The 18,552-nt window shown below is 49.7% G+C and overlaps 1 protein-coding gene and 1 long non-coding RNA gene across 3 annotated transcripts; both read right to left on the reverse strand.

The window, feature by feature from the left end:
- Positions 1–256: 256 nt before the first annotated feature.
- On the reverse strand, positions 257–4,298 carry NME4 (NME/NM23 nucleoside diphosphate kinase 4). Of its 2 annotated transcripts, none has more exons than XM_023616743.2 (5): positions 4,129–4,298; positions 2,824–2,957; positions 2,470–2,571; positions 2,257–2,369; positions 257–1,702 (listed from the first exon to the last, which is right to left on the reverse strand). In XM_023616743.2, the coding sequence occupies exons 1-5, from the start codon at positions 4,217–4,219 to the stop codon at positions 1,579–1,581; spliced, it is 564 nt and encodes a 187-aa protein (XP_023472511.2). In that variant the 5' UTR covers positions 4,220–4,298; the 3' UTR covers positions 257–1,578. The 2 variants fall into 2 exon arrangements, with proteins under 2 accessions (XP_023472511.2, XP_070087384.1); XM_070231283.1 differs by lacking the exon at positions 4,129–4,298 and adding an exon at positions 3,833–3,881.
- A 221-nt stretch (positions 4,299–4,519) lies between these two features.
- Positions 4,520–17,721, reverse strand: LOC138917045 (uncharacterized). Its single transcript, XR_011424426.1, has 3 exons — positions 11,082–17,721; positions 6,661–6,872; positions 4,520–5,462 (listed from the first exon to the last, which is right to left on the reverse strand). It is a non-coding gene; the product is annotated as an uncharacterized lncRNA (long non-coding RNA).
- Between the last annotated feature and the right edge of the window lie 831 nt (positions 17,722–18,552).

The raw sequence follows: 18,552 nt of genomic DNA on the forward strand, positions 1-18,552 counted from the left end.
GGCGCTCAGCATCTCAGTGCCCTGGACATCTCCCTGCCTTGTTGCATCAACTTGACAGAAGAGGAGCAGAGGGAAGGAGACGAGCCCAGAAAGCCACGGAAGCGAGGAAGCCTTTTCCCTTCAGAGTCAGCCTCGGTGCCAGTTCCTGAAATGACCCGTTTCATGGCCGATATGAAAGGTCAGGGCACTTCATCCCTGCCCCCAGGCGGAGGCACAGGTAGCAACCTGTCAACTTAAAAACAAATTAGCCTGCTAATTCATCTCAAAATGAGTTTATTTGGGAATAACCAAAAGAATTGCAACTTGGGATGTGCATGCTATCGCAAACCAAAAACAACTTCGGAAAACAAGGGAGGGAGCTGACTTTATATAGAAAAGGGGGAGTAGGGAGGGGCTGTCCTAAAGGAAAGTCCATTGGGGGAAAGTAACAGTTCAGGGCAGTAACGCTTCTCATTGGCTGAGCTGGAGCGCTTCTCATTGGCTGGGCGGTCACCCGGTGAGGAGAGAAATCTTCCTTCAGTAGTAAAGTAGTTTTATTTACCATCCATGATGCAAGTGTCCCTCTCTTGCTGCTCGGTGTAATTGAGGATGTGATGGGGGTGTGAGCTCCCCCTACAGGCCCTCCCCACTCCAACTTAATTAAGGTTTCTGTGATTAATTTCCACAAACTGACGCTGTGAATCCAGGATCCAGGCATCCCTCACCAACATGTCAAAAAGTGGAGTGAAGAGCAAGTCAACCTCAGCAGGTATAATGATGTGCAGAGTCCAGTACCTGTGATGAGTGACCACGGACACACCTGGCAACCAGGTGAGGTGTGATATGTGTAGTGTCAACGTGACGTGAAAACAACCACACAGCTCCAGGCAGCCTCAGCTACACAAGGCCATGAAGAGGAGGGGCCAAGATCACCAGGCTTTCTGCCCTGGGGGTGGTCTCACCCCACCCTCAGCCCCATGCACCCCCTACACCTACCCCTTCCTGCCACCCTCCTGTCCTGCCCAAGGCAGGCAGCTCCTCCTTCAGCAGGATCAGAGTTGGGGCTGGGACAGCACCAGCTCAGGGGCTCTGCTTGGATTCCCCGATTTCAGGCTGGAGGTCTCTGAACCTCTGCCTGTCTCATACATTCAGCAAAGTTATTGGTTCCCTACTGGTGTGAGAGAGGGTAAGCTTCATTTCCACTCTCAACTGCTTACAACTCTGCATAAAGGCCTCCTTCCTACCTCAGAGATGGTGGAAGTCATAATGAGCGCTCCACTACCCCCCCCCCCACAGCACAGTGACTTTTAATGCCCCTCTTTTGGGGGAGGGGAGGTCACACTACCCTCTTTTGGAGACACCCCAAAGGTTGTCTGGCACTTTGGTAGAGAAAGGATTTGCTCCAGTCTCTTGCTGGCTTAAGATACTAAAAGGCACATTAGGTTGGTGGCTCAACCCCTCTGGGCTGGGCTGGGGCAGAAAGTGGACAGGGAGCTGGTCTGGGATAGATGGGCAGAGCGTGGGTGTGGGCTCAAGTTCTTGTCGACAGAGGTAGTTGGTCCTGGGTGGATGCTGGCGTGGCCGCGGGCAGCCTGAGCTTCAAGCCGGGTAGGTGCTGCTGTGGTGGCCTTCATCTGCCCAGTCCACCAGCTCGCTGCTCTGGAACCACAGCTGGATCTCTCTCTGGGCCCCCTCCACGGAGTCGCTGGCGTGGATGACATTTCTGTGCCAGGTGGTAGGCAGCAGAGGTAAGGCACAGGCTTCAGTGTGCACTTTGGGATCCCAGGGACAGTTTGCTGATCCCTTACTGTCTAGGGGAGCCAGCTGAGTGATTATGCGGCGAGGAAAGGAAGAGAGGGGGACTGGAAAGCTGGGTTCCAGCCTGGCCTCAGCCTCTTACCCACAACGTCATGGCCAGCCCAGACTGTCTCTGGGAGCCCCATTTGCCCACCTGTCATCCCGTGCCAACCCCTGGGTGTATCTGGCAAGAAAGAGTCAGATAACAGGCCATGATGGCAGTGGATGTACACGACACATAGGGAATGCCTCATCACCTCCTGTGTGCGTGAAAGCACTTTGAAAAAACTGCACTAGCAAACGAGAGGTGTGACATCCCACCATCAGCAGTCTCTTCTGCTTTACCTTTGCCCGGCAAGACACCCAGGTCCCATGGACCTGCCTTAGAAGCGGCCTGCCACCCCAAATGCAGGCCCTCCTCAACCCCTAGTGAGCTGGCCCATCAGCTCCAACCAGCCGAGTGTGTCAGGGCCCCTGTACCTGCTGATGTGGATGCTGAAGTCTCCCCGGATGGTGCCAGGGGCAGCCTCAGCCGCGTCAGTGTGCCCTATCATGGCCCTCGAGGTGCAGACCACATTGGGGCCCTCCCAGACCTGCAGCACACAGATAAATGAGGTTGGGAGAAGTGAGGCCACTAAGGGCTCCGTGGCTCTGGGCTCTGTCCGCCTCCACCCTACCACTGCCCCGCCATACCATGGCCACCACGGGCCCGGAGCTCATGTAGCTGATGAGGGCAGGGTAGAAGGGCTTCCTCCGAAGGTCGTGGTAGTGCTCAGCAAGGATGCTCTCTGGCGCCTGGGTGGCATTGGGGGAAGAGGTGAGAGGAGCCCCAAGAGAGGGACCCCCACAGGTCACTGGGGCAGTCACTGTGGTGTCCTGACCTCAGGGCACTTTGCAGATAACACCTAGATGGTCCAGCACGTCAGCCACAGGAGCACAGGACACATGCCTCCCCGCCCCCCGCCCCCTTCTACGGCTGAGGTCCATGAGAACCCCTCCCCCCGGTCCCCAGAGGGACACCCAGAGGCCCAGGCCGAGCCCTGGTACCTGCAGCATCTTCATCCCCACCAGCTTGAAGCCCCTCCGCTCAAAGCGCTGGATCACATCCCCAACAAGCCGCCGCTGCACCCCGTCTGGCTTCACCGCGACCAGGGTCCGCTCCCGGGTCCAGGAGGGCCCTCCTGTAGAAGACAGGGGGTCAGGGCTGCCGCCACTTCACCCTTTCCCGTCTCCCCGACCGGAGTTCCCCTGCCAGGGCCTAGGTGTCAGCTGGGCTTCAGAGTGTCTGGCTCTACCACAGCAGCTCTGGAGGGGAGGAGCTGCGGAGCATGGCACTGCCTGTCGGGGACAACGGGGGCAGTGGGTCCCCCAGGGCCTCCAGCCTGCCGCAGGGGCCATGGCTCCTCCCAGGCCATGGCTGAAGTTGCCCATGATGGAGCCAGTGTCCACTAGGAAGGCATCTTAGAGGGCTGGAGGCCCCAGGGAGGCAGAGCCCGGCTCAGTGGCCACCCGGAGGCCCAGAGATGCTGCACTGGAAAGAAAGCGAGACTCCAGAAGTTCCCAGGGATGGCACAGACACGTCCGAACCCCCAACCTGCCACATCGCGAGGGTCTGAGGGAACCCAGGAGAAGCGAAGGGAAGGCAGGAAGGAAAATTAACCACAACGTGTGCTGGGCCTGGAGAGCAGGCAGTAAGTGCCCACCACATCCCTTCACTGCTGGAGGACGCCCCACTGTCGTGTTTGCTCCCCCAAAACCCAGTGCCTGCCCCCCGCCCCCCATCTAGCCTGGCCTGGCTTGTGCCGTGGAAGATAGCAGTTCGCTCTTTCCAGCGTTTGGGACACTACGACATCAGGCCCTCAGGACGCACGCCGTGGGCAGGCAGCTGGGGCAGGGGACCCGCTACAGACACGAGCCCCAGGGCTCCAGGCAGGGACACCCAGGCAGAGTTAGGGCCTGGACAAAACGCCCCGAGGAGCGGCTCCGTCGGGAGTGCTCATCTGCCGAGAACGACCCCCCTCAAGAGCCCCTGGTCCGCTCGGACCCCCATCCCCACCCAGCGTGGCCACCACGCCTCTGGCTTCCTCCTGCTCCGGTGCCCTCGGGCCCCGCGGCCCCGAGACAACCTGGGGGCGGGCGAGGGGTGCGGGGGGGGGCGGGCAGCGAGCGGCGGGGAGGGGCGTGCAGGGCCCCGGCCGCGGCGGCGGGACCCGAGCAAGGCCTCCCGGCGACTCAGGCGGGCGGCGGGGGTCCGGGTCCCCAGCCCCACGGCCCGCCGGCCCGCGCGCGCGCCAACAAAGGCCGGCGGCGCCCCGCCCGCTCCCTCCCCGCGCGGCGCGGCGCCCGACTCACCCGAGCTGGGGCGCGCGCGCAGGCTGGGCCCGGGGGCCCGCGGGCCGCACAGCAGCCCCCGCAGCGCTCCGCGTCCGAAGAGGCCGCCCATGACGCCCGCCGGGCCGGCCGCCGGCTGCGCGCGGGGTCGACCGAACCCAAGGGGGAGGGACGGAGGGGGAGGGGCGGGGCGGGGCGGTGCCCGGCTTCAGGCCCCGCCTCCGGCCCGCCCCCCGGCCCGGCCCCCAGACCAAGCCACCCTCAGTGCCTCCCCGACCCTGCTCCCCTTGCAGGGCTCGTGGAGGTGTTTATTGTCAGTTTCTGTTAAAATCGGAAGAAAAAAAACATATAATAGTAATGAACCCAGCCTCGATTATGTTCGTCTTCATACCCACTAGGTCGTTAAACATCATTTTAGATATTTTTTATGGAGGGGCCCACGCGAGTGCCCCTGCGGCGCGGTCCTGGACAGCGCGTCTCGCAGCTGCCTTTTCCCCGGACGTGGGGCTCGCTAGGGAATTACACTCTCACCCTGGGTCGGAGGAAAGGCTGGAGGGTGCACCTGGATCGACAGGCAAGGTCAGACCAGGGCTCCTTAACCTCCGCTCAGTCCGAGCGTTTGGGTGGGGAAAAAATCTCCCCTTTATTACCGAGGGGCTTCTGACGTACCTACTGTTTGAAACACGAGGTCTCCTGCTCGATCTTATGTAGTGAGCTCTTGAAAAGGCATGCATGCTTTTTGATGCTGCTGTGAATGGAATTGTTTTCTTAATTTCTTTTTCAAAAAAATTTATTCTTATTATACTCTTTTTTTAATTTTTATTTTTTTAATTATTTATTTTTTTCCTTGAGGAAGATTGGCCCTGAGCTAACAGCTGTGCCAGTCTTCCTCTATTTTGTATGTGGGACACCACCACAGCGTGGCTTAATGAGCGATGCATAGGTCCATGCAGGGGGATCCCAGCCTGGGCGCAGGACACTGAAACAGAGCCTCTGAACTTAACCACTACACCACAGGGCCAGCCCCCTGATCTCTTAATTTCATTTTCAATTATTCATTGCAAGTGTATAAAAAACAGTTGATTTTTATATATTGATCTTGTATCCTGCAAGTTTGCTGAACTCATTTATTAGTTCTAATAGATTTTTAGTGGATTCCTTAGAATTTTCTACGTGCAAGATTATGTCATGTGGGAATAGAGATCATTTTACTTCTTTCCCAATCTGGATGCCTTTTACTTCATTTTCTTAGTTGCTCTGGCTGGACTCTCCAGTACAGGGCTGACTACAAGTAGCCTTCTTTCTTCACTGTCTTAAAGTGGGAAGTTAGGTTGTTGCTTTGAGATATTCTTTCTCTGTGTGGAAATCAATAAAAGAAACCTTAAGAAATATAGAGAAGGGTCTGCAGGGGGAGCTTTCACCACCATCACCCATCATCAACTGCACCAAACAGGAACAGACAGGACACTTGCGTCTCCCACAGGAAGTACACCTACTTTACTCCTGAAGGAAGATTTCTCTGCCTGGCTGGCAACAGCTCAGCCAATGAGAAACGCTGCAGCCCAGCCAATCAGAAATGCTACAGCTCAGCCAATCAGAAATGCTACAGCTCAGCCGATCAGAAATGCTGAAGCCCAGCCAATGAGAAAGACCACAGCTCAGCCAATCAGAAATGCTGCAGCTCAGCCAGTGAGAAGCCGGCCCTGAACTGTCACTCTTCCCCAGTGGACTTTCCTTTAGAACAGCCGGGGCCAACTCTCTCTTCGCTCTAGAAAGGCAGCTCCCTCCTTTGTTTTCTGGATTTGCCTATGGTTTGCCATAGCATGCCCATCCCAAATTGCAATTCTTTTGGCTATTCCCAAATAAACTCATTTTGAGGTAAAAAAAATAGGCAAATTGGCTTTTAAGTTGACAGTTGTTAGTATAGACTTTTGCAGCTATAAATTTCCCTCTAAACACTGCTTTAACTGTTATTCCCTAAGTTTTGATGTGTATGTCTTCAATTTCATTCATCTCAAAGTATTTTCTGATTTCCTATACTTATAGTCCTCTGAAAACTACATCATTGCTGAAAGAAATGAAACAAGATCTAAATAAATGGGGAAACATCCCATATTCATGGATTGGAAGACTCAACATTGTTGAGATGGCAATACACTCAAACTGATCTATAGATTCAACTCAGTCCATAGCAGAATCCTAGCTGAATTCTTTGTAGAAATTGATAAGCTGATCCTAAAGTTCAATGGGTTTGCAAGAGTCCCCAAATAGCCAGAAACTCCTGAAAAAGAACAAAGCAGGAAGACTCACACTTCCCTATTTCGCAACTGACTACAAAGCAACAATAATCAAGACAGTGTGGCACTGCACGAGGCTAGACGTATAGAGCAATGGCATAGGATGGAGAGTTCAGTAATACATCCATACATTTATAGTCAACTAATTTTGACGAGGGTGCCAAGACCATTTAATGAGGGAAAGAACAGTCTTTGCAACAAGTGGTGCTGGTACAACAGGACATCCACATGCAAAAGAATGAAGTTGAACCCTTACCTCACATCATATTAAAAAGTTAACTCAGGGGCTGGCCCCATGGCCAAGTGGTTAAATTCGCACGCTCCGCTTCAGTGGCCCAGAGTTTCGCTGGTTCGAATCCTGGGTGCAGACATGGCACTGCTCATCAAGCCAATGCTGAGGTGGCATCCCACGTGCCACAACTGGAAGGACTCACAACTAAAAAATATATACAACTATGTACTGGGGGGCTTTGGGGAGAAAAATGGAAAAAAAAAGTTAACTCACAGTGGATCAATGACCAAAATGTAAGTACTAAAACTATAAAACTCTTAGAAGAAAGTGTAGGAGTAAATTTTCATGACTTTGGATTTGGCAAAGGATTCTTAGATGTGACATCAAAAGCATGAGCAACAAAAGAAAATAGATAAATTGGACTTCATAAAAATTAAAAACATTTGGGCCAGCCCTGGTGGCCTAGTGGTTAAGTTCAGCATGCTCCACCTCGGTGGCCCAGTTCCTGGACATGGATCTACACTGCTCTGTTAGTGGCCATGCTGTGCTGGTGGCCCACATACTGAAAAACGGAGGAAGATTGGCACAGATGTTATTTCAGGGCAAATCCTCCTCAGGAAAAAAAAATCAAAAACTTTTGTGCTTCAGAGGACACCATCAAGAAAGTACAAAGACTGGGCCGGCCCGGTGGCACAGCAGTTAAGTTCGCATGTTCCGCTGCAGCGACTCAGGGTTCGCCGGTTCAGATCCCGGGTGCGGACCTACACACTGCTGGTCAAGCCATGCTGTGGCAGGCATCCCACATATAAAATAGAGGAAGATGGGCACAGATGTTAGCTCAGGGCCAGTTTTCCTCAGCAAAAAGAGGAGGATTGGCAGCAGATGTTAGCTCAAGGCTAATCTTCCTAAAAAAAAAAAAAGAACAAAAACAACGCACAGAATGGGAGAAAACATTTGCAAATCATATCTGATAAGGGACTTGTATCTAAAATTTATAAAGAACTCTTAAAACAATAATAAAAAGATAGATGTTAGCTCAGGGACAATCTTCCTCACTAATAATAATAATAAAAAGACAAACAACCCAATAAAAAATGGGCAAAGGATCTAATAGACTTTTCTCCAAGGAAGGTATACAAATGGCCAGCAAGCACATGAAAAGATGCTCAACATCATTAGTCATCAGGGAAATACAAACTGAAAGCACGAGATACCACTTTATACCCGCCAGGATGGCTAGAACCAAGAGATCAGATACTAAAAAGTGTTGATGAAGATGTGGAGAAATTGGAATACTCCTACACTGCTGGTGGGAATGTAAAACATTGCAGCCACTTTGGAAAATAGTCTGGCAATTTCTCAAGTGATTAAATATAGAATTATATGATTCAACAATTTTACTCCTAGGTATATACACAAGAGTAATGAAAGCATATGTCCACAAATAACTTGTGCACAAACGTTTAGAATAGCAGTATTCACAACTGCCAAAAGATGGAAACAACCCAAAAGTCCATCAGCAAATGAATGGATAAAGAGAACGTGGTGCAGTCATACGACAGAATATTATTTGGCCATAAAAATGCATGAAGTGCCGGCTCAGGCTACAGCGTGGACGAACCTCGAAAACATTGTGCTCAGTGAAAGAAGTCAGTCACAAACGTCCACGTATTGTGTGATCCCATTTATATGAAAGTCCAGAATAGGGAAATAGAAAGAGACACAAAGAGGTTTAGTGGGTGCTTAAGGCTGGGGTGGGGAGTGGTGGGGAGGAAAGGCATAATTGCTTAAGGGTATGGAGTTTCTTTTTGAGGAGATGAAAACGTTCTGTGGTCATGGTTACATATATATGTGAATACATCAAAAATCATCGAATCGTAGACTCTAACATTTTCCCACTGTCCTCATCTGGGGTATGTTTCCAGGGAACCCAGCCTTCCGCAGGGAGATGGATACCAGACGGGGAAGCACTTTATGAACACATTTGAATACAGCGGAGCATAAACATGAGACTGTTTTTATTTCTCCGTCATGAGTTTCTCTGTTGCTGGCTCTCCTCTCACATTCATTACTGAATATGGAAGCACTTTATAAATACATCTGCACGGTTTTATTTCTCCATGACCACGCTTCTCTATTCTAGACTCTTCTCTCCCATCTCTTAAGGAGCACATCTCATAGCTCTTAAATCATTTTCAGTTATTACAAGTCCAGCTTAGTGTGGCTTAAAACCTCCACCTCATATCCATTTTAAGAGTCATTTTTGGGGGCCGGCCCCGTGGCCGAGTGGTTAAGTTCGCATGCTCCACTTCAGCGGCCCAGGGTCTCACCAGTTTGAATCCTGGGCACGGACATGGCACCGCTCATCAGGCCATACTGAGGTGGCATCCCACATGCCACAGCTAGAAGGACCCACAACTAAAAATATACAACTACATACTCGGGGGCTTTGGGGAGAAAAAGGAAAAATAAAATCTTAAAAAAAATAAGACTCATTTCTTCCTCCCCCTGTGCCAGCCAGGTTTGCCCCAGGTGCCACTGGTCTGCAATGTCCCCTCTCTCCGAGCTCTATCTTTATCTGGTGTGATGGAGGGAGTGGCTTGTTGTGCTCAGCCTGGCTGGATTCTGCCCCCAGTGTGGTCTCTGAGCAGCAGATGTGCAGGATTTTCTCGTCTCCTAGCTGTTCACATTGCAGCTTGTTCCTTGCAGGGCAGCCCTAGTTCCTTCTGAGATTTAGGACTATTTAGGTGTCATGTCTCAGGCCCTGCACTCGGGGGCCCTTCAAATAAAGCCAGGCTCAGGGGCCACGGAGAGGTCAGTGGGTCTGCAGCCTTGTGAGGAGAAGGCAGTGGTCAACTGGCCTCACCTTGACCCACAGATGCACTGCAATCTCAATCAATGTCCCAACAGGATTGTTTTGTGGTCTTGACAAAGAGACTCAAAATATAATATGGAAATACAAAGGGCCAAACTAGCCAGACCCTCTGAAGAAGATAAAGAGGTGAGGGTCCATTCTGCCAGGTCTCAATCCTTCTTGTGTAGCTGTAATAATTCCACATATCAGCCTTGGTGTTGACAAATAGATGAATGGAACAGGATACAGAGCCCAGAGAAGGTACATACACGTATGAGGACCTAATATACGATTGCGGAACCACTGCAGAACAGTGGGGAAACACAAGTTTTTCCATAAATAGTGCTGGGTCAAGAGAGTATCTATATAGGAAAAAAAAGACCTAATCTTGCATACATAGACATAAATTTCAGGCAGATTGAAGACCTACATATGAAAGACAAATCTACAAAGCTTTTAGAAGATAGGAAAATATATTCACAACCTTCGTTGAGGAAGAATTTCTTTAGACACAAAAGGTACTAATCATAAAGGAAAAGACTGACAAATTCAACTATGTTAAAATTAAGAACTTCATAAAAAACATCATGAAGATATTAAAATGGCCAAAATTCAAAACACTGATAACACCAAACGCTGGCAAGGATGTGGAGCAACAGGGACACTCAATGAACGCTGGTGGGAAGGCAAAATGGCGCCGCCACTTTGAGAGCTGATTCGGCAGTTTCTTAGAAAACTAAACACACACTTAGTGTATGATCCAGCAGTCATGCTCTTGGCACTTACTCAAATGAGCTGAAAACTTACGTCCACACAAAAATCTTCATACAGATGTTTATAGCAGCTTTATTCATAATTGCCAAAACTTTGGAACCAACCAAGATGTCCTTCAGCGGGTGAATGGATAAATTAACTGTAATCCGTCCATACAATGGGATACTATTCAGTGCTGCAAAGAAACGAGCTATCGAGCCATGAAATGACATACAGGAACCTTAAATGCATATTGCTAAGTGAGAGAAGCCAACCTGAAAAGGCTACATACTGTGTGATTCCAACTATAGGACATTCTGGAAAAGGTAACATGATGGAGACAGAGATCAGTGGTTCTTAGGGGTTAGGGGAGGGTGGGGATGAATAGGTGGAGTGCAGAGGGGTTTAAGGGCAGAGAAACTATTCTGTATGACACTGTAATGATGGATACACATCATTATACATTTGTCAAAATCCAGAATGTGCCACACCAAGAGAGAACCCTCACGTAAACTACAGACTGTGGCTAATAACAGCATCAGCGTAGGTTCGTCGATTGTAACACATGTACCACACTATCTAGGGCGGGATGTTGACAGTGGAGGAGGCTATGGTGTTTGGGGGTGGAAGAATATGGGAACTCTCTGTACTTTCCACTCAATTTTCCTGTGAACCTAAAACTTCCCTAAAAAATAAAATCTATTGAAAAACACACATAGACCATGAAGAAAGGAAAAATACAAGTTGCTGAATGAGAAAGGATGTTTCCGCCACCAAAAACTATACAGGTGAAGGGTCCTATTAGTAGAAACCAGTGAGTAAAAGACCAACGACTTACCAGGACAGCCCATGAATTCTTGAAGATCCACTTCTCCAAAAAAGGAAATCCCAGTGGCCGAGAAACACTTGCAAAGGCACTCAGCCTCAGAAGGAATCAGAGAAATGCAGATAAAATCTCAGTAAAACCCTCAGTCTGAAAATTCCAAATATTAGCAAGGAGGTGGACCGTCAAAACTCCTACGCTGCTAGTGACAATTTCGGTTGACAAAACCTGCGTTGGTAAGACGTTTGGAATTATGAAGAAAGTGAAAAGACAAGCTACAGAATGGGAGAAAACATCTGCAAATCCTATGACTGGTAAGAGTCTAGTATGAAGAATTTAAAAGAGAACTCTTACAGCTCAACAACCAAAAAACAACCTAGTTCACACTCTTACGAAACCCTCACCCCGTGAGCATGGGCTGTGCCCCGCGACTGCTCCTGACAATAGAATGCAGCAGGAGAGATGGGCGTCACGTCAAGATTTGGTTGCCAAGACTCTAGCTGCCTCTGCCTCTTTCTTTCTCTCTCCCCCTTTCTGCCTTGGAGCCCTCACTCCAGGAGAAGCCAGCTGCCATGTTGTGAGCAGCCCTATGGAGAGGTCTATGTGACAAGGAACTGATGTCTCTGGCCAACAGCCAGTGAGGACTCGAGGCCTGCCGACAGCCCCATACACCGGTTTAGAAGCAGATCCTACCAGAGCTGAGCCTGGAGTGTCACCGGAGCCCATGATAGACCCTGAGTCAGAATCCCCCAGAGAAGCCCCACTCAGATTCCTGCCCCAGAAAAACTGTGAGATAATAAATGTGAGTTGTTTTACGCCACCAAATTTTGGGGTATTTTGTTATGCACCAGTAGATAACCAATACAAAGACCAACAGTGGAGACGTCAGTGGGTCTCACCAGCCTGCCAGTACTGGGACCCAGTTGCTCTGATGGTCCGTGGGGCTACACTGCCCCTCAGAGGCCATAGCCAGGACTGCGTCTGGGCTCCCTCCGCCCAGCTCTCTTTCCAGTGGCTCCCTCCTTCTGAGGCTTGGCTAGTCTGGTCTCAGTCCTGGGGTGTCGGCACTCTGAGGGCACCAGGGCCTGACGGAGGAAGAGGTGGAATGGGAAGTTATGGATGAGCACAGCTTTGGGTTTCCGGAGCATTCCTGTCGATCTACTACACCAAGTCCCGTGCAGTGGGCTTGGAGGCACCCAGCCCTGCAGGGTGGGAGGAGCTCGTGGACCAGGAGAAGCAGATTCTATCCCAGCCCTGCTGCTGTCGGCCTCATTTCCTCAGCAGTATGATGGGGGCATTGCCCGACATCGGGGTCTCCCAGATGTTTTTAAACTTGTGTCTCTTCTGGATAAACATGGAAGTTTCTGTCGTGTGTAAGAGGAGGTGAGTCTCATGCAGAGGCAGGCCTGGGGCTACAATACGGTGTGTCCCCCATCGCCTCCAAGCCAGGAGCCAGGAAAAGAGGAAAAGAACACTTTTTTGGTTGGAAAATGACCAAATGCACTGGAAAAGAACAACCATTCTGCGGTAGTTGGATGTAGCGCCCTACAGACATAGTTCAAGGTGGCCGATAGTATTGTTCAAATATTCCATGTCTTTACTCATTCTTTTCTCTAGTTTGTTCCATCAACTGCCGTGAGAGGGTTATCAAAATCTCCCATTCTGATTGTGTGGAAATGCCTATCTCTTTAATTCTGCCAATTTTTTATGTATTTTGAAGCTCTTTTAAAAGGTACATACATATTTATTTCCTCCTAGTGAACTGACCCTTTTATTTTTTATTTTTTCCTTTTTTCTCCCAAAGTCCCCTGGCACATAGTTGTATATTTTTAGTTGTGGGTCCTTCTAGTTGTGGCATGTGGGATGTCGCCTCAGCTTGGCCTGGTGAGCAGTGCCACATCCGTGCCCAAGATTCGAACCGGCAAAACCCTGGGCCGCCGAAGCAGAGTGGGCGAACCTAACCACTTGGCCACGGGGCCGGCCCTGACTCTTTTATTTTTATGAAATGTTATGAAATATTTTTCTTTATTTTTGGTAATGTTCTTCATCTTGAAGTCTACCTTATCTGATAGAAATATAGGTACTCCAGCCTCTCATGCTTATTACTGCATAGTATATTTGTATATTTTTGTCCATCCATTTACTTTCAACCCATCTGTGTCCTTGTAGCTGAAATGAATCATTTCTAGATAGTTGAGTCTTGCTTTTCTTTAAATCCAGTCTGACAATCTCTTCCTTTTCATTAGCATATTTAATCCATTAATATTTAATGTAATTATTGATATAGTTGTATTTAGGTCTTCTCTTTTACTATTTGTTTTCTGCTTGCCCCCTATGAATCATATTCTTTTCCTCCTTTTCTGATTGTTTTGGATTAAATGAATATTTTAGAGTTCCATTTTAATTTGTCTGCTGGTTTTTTAGGTATACCTTGGCATTATTTTCATATCAGTTGCTCTAGGGATTGTAACTACATCCCTACCTTTTCACAGACTATTTAGAATTAATATTGTACCACTTCATATAAAATGCAGGAATCTTGCAAAAATGCAGGTCCATTTTCTCCTTTCCCCTGTCCTGTATGCTATAATTGCCCTCCTATGCTGTCATTATTTTATCCCAGATTTCCTATATATAAATGTACCTAAATATTATAATTTCTTATACTGTTTTTTTATTATGCTTTTTTTTTTGAGGAAGATTGGCCCAGAGCTAACATGTGTTGCCAATCTTCCTCTTTTTTTTTCTCCCCAAAGCCCCAGTACATAGTTGTATATCCTAGTTGTAAGTCCTTCTAGTTCTTCTATGTGGGATGCCACCACAGCATGGCTTGAGCAGTGTGTAGTCGCCCCCCCAGGATCCCAACGGGGGAGCCCGGGGTGCTGAAGCAGAGCATGTGAACTTAACCACTCAGCCACGGGGCCAGCCCCTAATTTCCTATACTCTTTATTTCTTCCTGAAGATCTGAATTTTCATCTGGTATAAATATCCTTTCTTGGAGCACTCCTGTTAGCATTTATTTTCTTTTTTTAAAAAAGCACTTTATTGGGGCCAGCCAATTTCACTGGTTTGGATCCTGGGTGTGGACCTAGCACTGCTCATCAAGCCACACTGTGGCAGCATCCCACATAGCACAACCAGAAGGACCTGCAACTAGAATATACAACTAGGTACCGGGGTCTTTGGGCAGAAGAAAAAAAAAGCCCACTGTGTTGAGGCATCATTGATATAAAAAAGCTTACCTATTTAATCTACCACTTGATAAGTTTGGAGATAAGTATGTACTTGTGAAACCGTCACTCCATCATTTCTGATGAGAAGTCGTAAGTTGTTCAAATTGTTGTTCCCTTGAATGACATTTTTCTCTGGCTGCTTTCAATATTTTTTCTTCAAGTTTTGTTGTCAGTAGTTGACTATAATGTGCCTGAGTGTGGTTTTCTTTGTATTGATTTTTCTTAGGGTTCACTGAACTGCTTGAATCTGTAAATTAATGTCTTTCACCAAATTTGAGAATTTCTGACCTATATTTCTTCATATATTTTTCCTGCCTCATTCTCTCTTTCCTTTCCTCTTGGGACTCCAGTTCTAGACAGATTTGACCTCTCTCCATCCTTGGTCAGTCACTGCAGGGAGGAGCCAGGAAGGGTGGCTACTTTTCCTAGGGGGAGGGGGCCTGGGTAGCCTCACTCCCACCTGCCAGCCCAGGTAAGCTGGGGAGGGGTACCAAGGGGAGCCCTCAAACTGGAGCACAACTCTCAGGGCATCCTGCCCTGGCAACCGTCTTCTGCCCTTGTCACTCTCTGTCCCTACCTTGGAAGGGGACCAGGAATTTGGTCTGGTCACCACGCTCCAATGCAGCTGGACCTCGTCCCAGCCTCACTGTAGGCCAAGAGCCCCGAGGGCCCACCTGTGCCCTTCACCTTCTAGTTCATGAGTGCCCAACACCCAGGCCAGGAAGTATTCATTTGCCCAGATAAAATGAGGATAAATAAGAACCACATGCTGGACTTTAAAAAATAAATAAACCTAACCTTTATTCAAGCATAATTCTAAGAGCATGTACTTCCTACTTTTTTGGTTGGAAAATGACACTCCCTTTATGAAATGATACAGATAGATGGTAGGGACTTAAGAAAAACTTTGTTTTGGGTAAAATATTCATAAACCCTGTTCTTCCCAAAACCTTTGAGGAAACTAATCTTGTGAAACCCAGATGCCCAGGCACCTTGGTCTAGTTTATGCTGAAAAGCTGGGGCACCAGGGCAAAGAGGAAGAGTGACTGTCCGCCCCCCTGGCCCTGGCAGGACCACGTAGGGTGCGGCCCACTCCCACTCCTTCTTTCAGGAAAGCTGCAGTGGGCGGGGTGACAGGATGCCCCTCTCTATATGGCAGGAAGCCATGAGAGGGCAGGCCGGGGCGGGGGGAGCTCATTCCCACCCAGGGGCCTCACAGGGCCTTGCACTTGGAGGAGGAGCCCAGGGTGGGTTACAAGAACAGGCAGGAGGAGAAAGCAGCCAGGGTGTCTGAGGGCCCTGAACAGCCCCGCCGCTGTGTGCAGGACTGAGCACCGCCTTCTGCTGGAAGGGAAGCTGCGTGACACAAGGCTGGCGGCTGGCTGTTGCGCTGGCTGTTGTTGGCTGGATCCAGGGCGGTGGCACCACTTGCCTGCGACACCAGGAAGGGAGGGAGGGAGGCCGGGCAAGCCACGCAGCAGGTGTGGGGGAGGGCAGCGGACAGCACTTTTCTTCTGTCTCCACTCGGGGAGCTGTCCAGAGGCCTTGGAGGTGTCCCCAAACCCCAAGTGCTGTAGCTCTGCCCCCCATTATTTGGATACAATTGAATTCTAGTTTCTTGCTTTTGTTAACCTTTGAGATTTTCATCCAAAGCAAACATGATAAGGCTCCTTGTGGCCAGACACAGACTGTCTGTGGGAATCCATCTCCCCTGTCCCTCTCACGGTCTCCCCTCGGGGTGGGTGGACAGCGGTGCAGTCAGCCCATGCTCTCGAGAGACGGAGCTGGTGAGAGGGCCTGAGGGTGGTCCAGCCCAGAAACGGATGCATCCACGTTATCTAACAACTGGGTTTTTCTACTTGATGGGTATTCCTCCAGAAGGCCCACAGACCTGTGCAGAAGTTGTGTAAAAATTCGTAGCATGTCTGTATCCTCATTTGTTCACCCACTCCCCTCAAGTTTCAGCAACTACAAAAAGCTTGTGCAGTCCACACCCGTGTGTATCTGTCCTTGGGGACTGTGTTTTCCATTACATTTCAATGTTGCCAGAGCAACCTTCGAAAGGTGAGGCAGTTCACATTCCTGCCAGCAAAGCGCGAGGTGCCTGTTCCCCGCGTCCTGAGAGGGCCACCCGCGCTGCCTTCGACGAGTGGTCTTTTTAAATTTGTATTAAGACAATTTGACCACTAGTGAGCCCGAGCAGCGTCTCACACATGACAGGCCATTTGCATCTTTTCTCATCTTCTGTAAATTGCCTGTACATACCCTGTGTCTATTTTTCTTTGGGGCTTTTTTTCAGTGTGTAAATTTCCTTTCTATCTTAGGTATATGAATCCTTTATCATATGCATAGCACGTATTGTCTCCCATTTGTCTTTTGACTTTATCGATGGCTTTTGTCCTGCTTTTGACTCTCACACTTTTTACACTTACGTAACACTTTAAAAATGTAGTCAGATAAGTAACTTTTGCTTCGTGGTTCTCCAGTTTCCTGTCCCTTAAATTCCTTCCCATCCCTGTATTCTAAGGGATATGCCCTAAGTTTCCTTTTAATATATTTTTTTGAGGAAGATTAGCCCTGAGGTGACATCTGCCGCCAATCCTTCTCTATTTGCTGAGGAAGACTGGCCCTGAGCTAATATCCGTGGCCATCTTCCTCTACTTTATATGTGGGACACCTGCCACTGCATGGCTTGACAAGCGGTGCATAGGTCTGTGCCTGAGTTCTGAACCGGCGAATCCCGGGCTGCAGAAGTGGAACGTGAGCACTTAACCGCTGCACCATCAGATCAGCCCCTCCTTTTAATACTTTTACATTTTATTCCTGACATTTGGCCATCTGATCAGGTTGGAATTCAGTTTTCTGCACCGTGTGAGGTGGAATACAGAACTGTGTGTGCAAGAGCCTCTAGACGGGGCCCTCCGTCTCTGGGCCTCAGTGTCTGCTCTTCAAAACAAGGCATGCAAGGTGGCTCAGGAGTTCTTTCCATTGCTAAGCCTCTGTTACTGAGCAGAGGTCGCTGGACCCCATTCCAGGGCTCCCTGTCCATCAACAGGTTCACCAGCCCCAGATGGAGCCCTGTGTGTGTGGGGTGGGGGTTGCCTGCTGCCCCCCCTCCTACCTGGTGGGAACTTGGGGCACAGGAACCTCACACTCAGGAGAGGCCCTGGGAGTGAGGAGGGCTGGTGGGGGACCTCTGAGCCCAGCCTGGGGCAGGGGGTGGGTCTTGGGTGGAACAGTCCCCCGTGCTGACCACAACTGCTGTCCCGGCACAATCTGGGTCAGCGCCGTGCACTGAAACTGCAGCTCAGCAAAATCCAGCTTAACCCCTGTCCCTTTAAATTGAGACCCGCGGGAGCCCCCTGCTGCCTAGATTCCAGAGGACAAAGGGTCTCTGTTCTGGCTGCCCGGGCTGGGCCTCCTTCCTCCCCAGGCCCCCGCCCCCGCTTCCCTAGCCCTCAGTGGCCTTGGGCTGCTGGGCCAGCTTCTCCTCCCTCCCCAACCCCACCCTGGTCGTACAAAGTTCAAAAGGTGCAAACAGGTGTAGCCCCCGCCCCTGATCCTCAGTCACCTGATTCCCTCCCCCAGGGTCAGGGCAGCCTGCTGCCGCTGGACCTTGCCAGTCATTCCATGCCTTTGATACTTGCAAACAAAATGATTTTTTAAAATTTCCTACAAAAATGGTAGCTTTCCAAACACAGTGTTCTGCCCTTCCCTTTTTCCGCTAAAGCCACATCTGGTGGACCGTTCCCAGTCAGTACACCGAGCCCCTGGTTTCCCTCTTACAGCTGCACCGTGGCCCCGTGTGTGCATCTCAGTGTGGGTATCCGGGACCCGAATGCCCATCCTCTGACGACCACCATCTGGGTGTGGGCTGCACTGAAACGCAGTCTCACACGTCTGTGCCCGTCGATGCAGGGAAAAACACAGCGCCGGAGAGACGGGGTTGCAGCTGTGTGCTTGCCGAGTCCAGAGGCTTCCAGCAGGTTCGGCCTGCTCACTGCTCACTAAATCGAAACATGTCTGTTGGCCCACATCTCACCCTTTCAGTGCAATCAAACTTTTTGATCCTTGCAGATGTGTCAGGTGAAAGAGAAGTCATCTCTGTACTTTTCAGTTCGCATTTCTCTAGGGAAGGGTGTGGGAACCTTTTCCTTTTCCTTTGCATATCCGTTCCAGGAATCTGCTCGGACCTATTGGTGAGTGGGTCTTTTCTTATTGATTTGTAAAACCTCTTTATTACTAAACTCCTT

Source organism: Equus caballus, chromosome 13 (assembly GCF_041296265.1).
Source record: "Equus caballus isolate H_3958 breed thoroughbred chromosome 13, TB-T2T, whole genome shotgun sequence".
In the NCBI taxonomy this organism is placed as follows: Eukaryota; Metazoa; Chordata; class Mammalia; order Perissodactyla; family Equidae; genus Equus; species Equus caballus.

Bases quoted from the DNA above. Each gene is read 5' to 3' on its own strand.
- NME4 (XM_023616743.2), bottom strand. From the start codon at position 4,219: ATGGGCGGCCTCTTCGGACGCGGAGCGCTGCGGGGGCTGCTGTGCGGC. The intron at 2,958-4,128 runs GTGAGTCGGGCG...TGTCTTCTACAG, and splicing joins GCGCGCGCGCCCCAGCTCGG to GAGGGCCCTCCTGGACCCGG. The intron at 2,370-2,469 runs GTATGGCGGGGC...TGTGTGCTGCAG, and splicing joins CCGGGCCCGTGGTGGCCATG to GTCTGGGAGGGCCCCAATGT.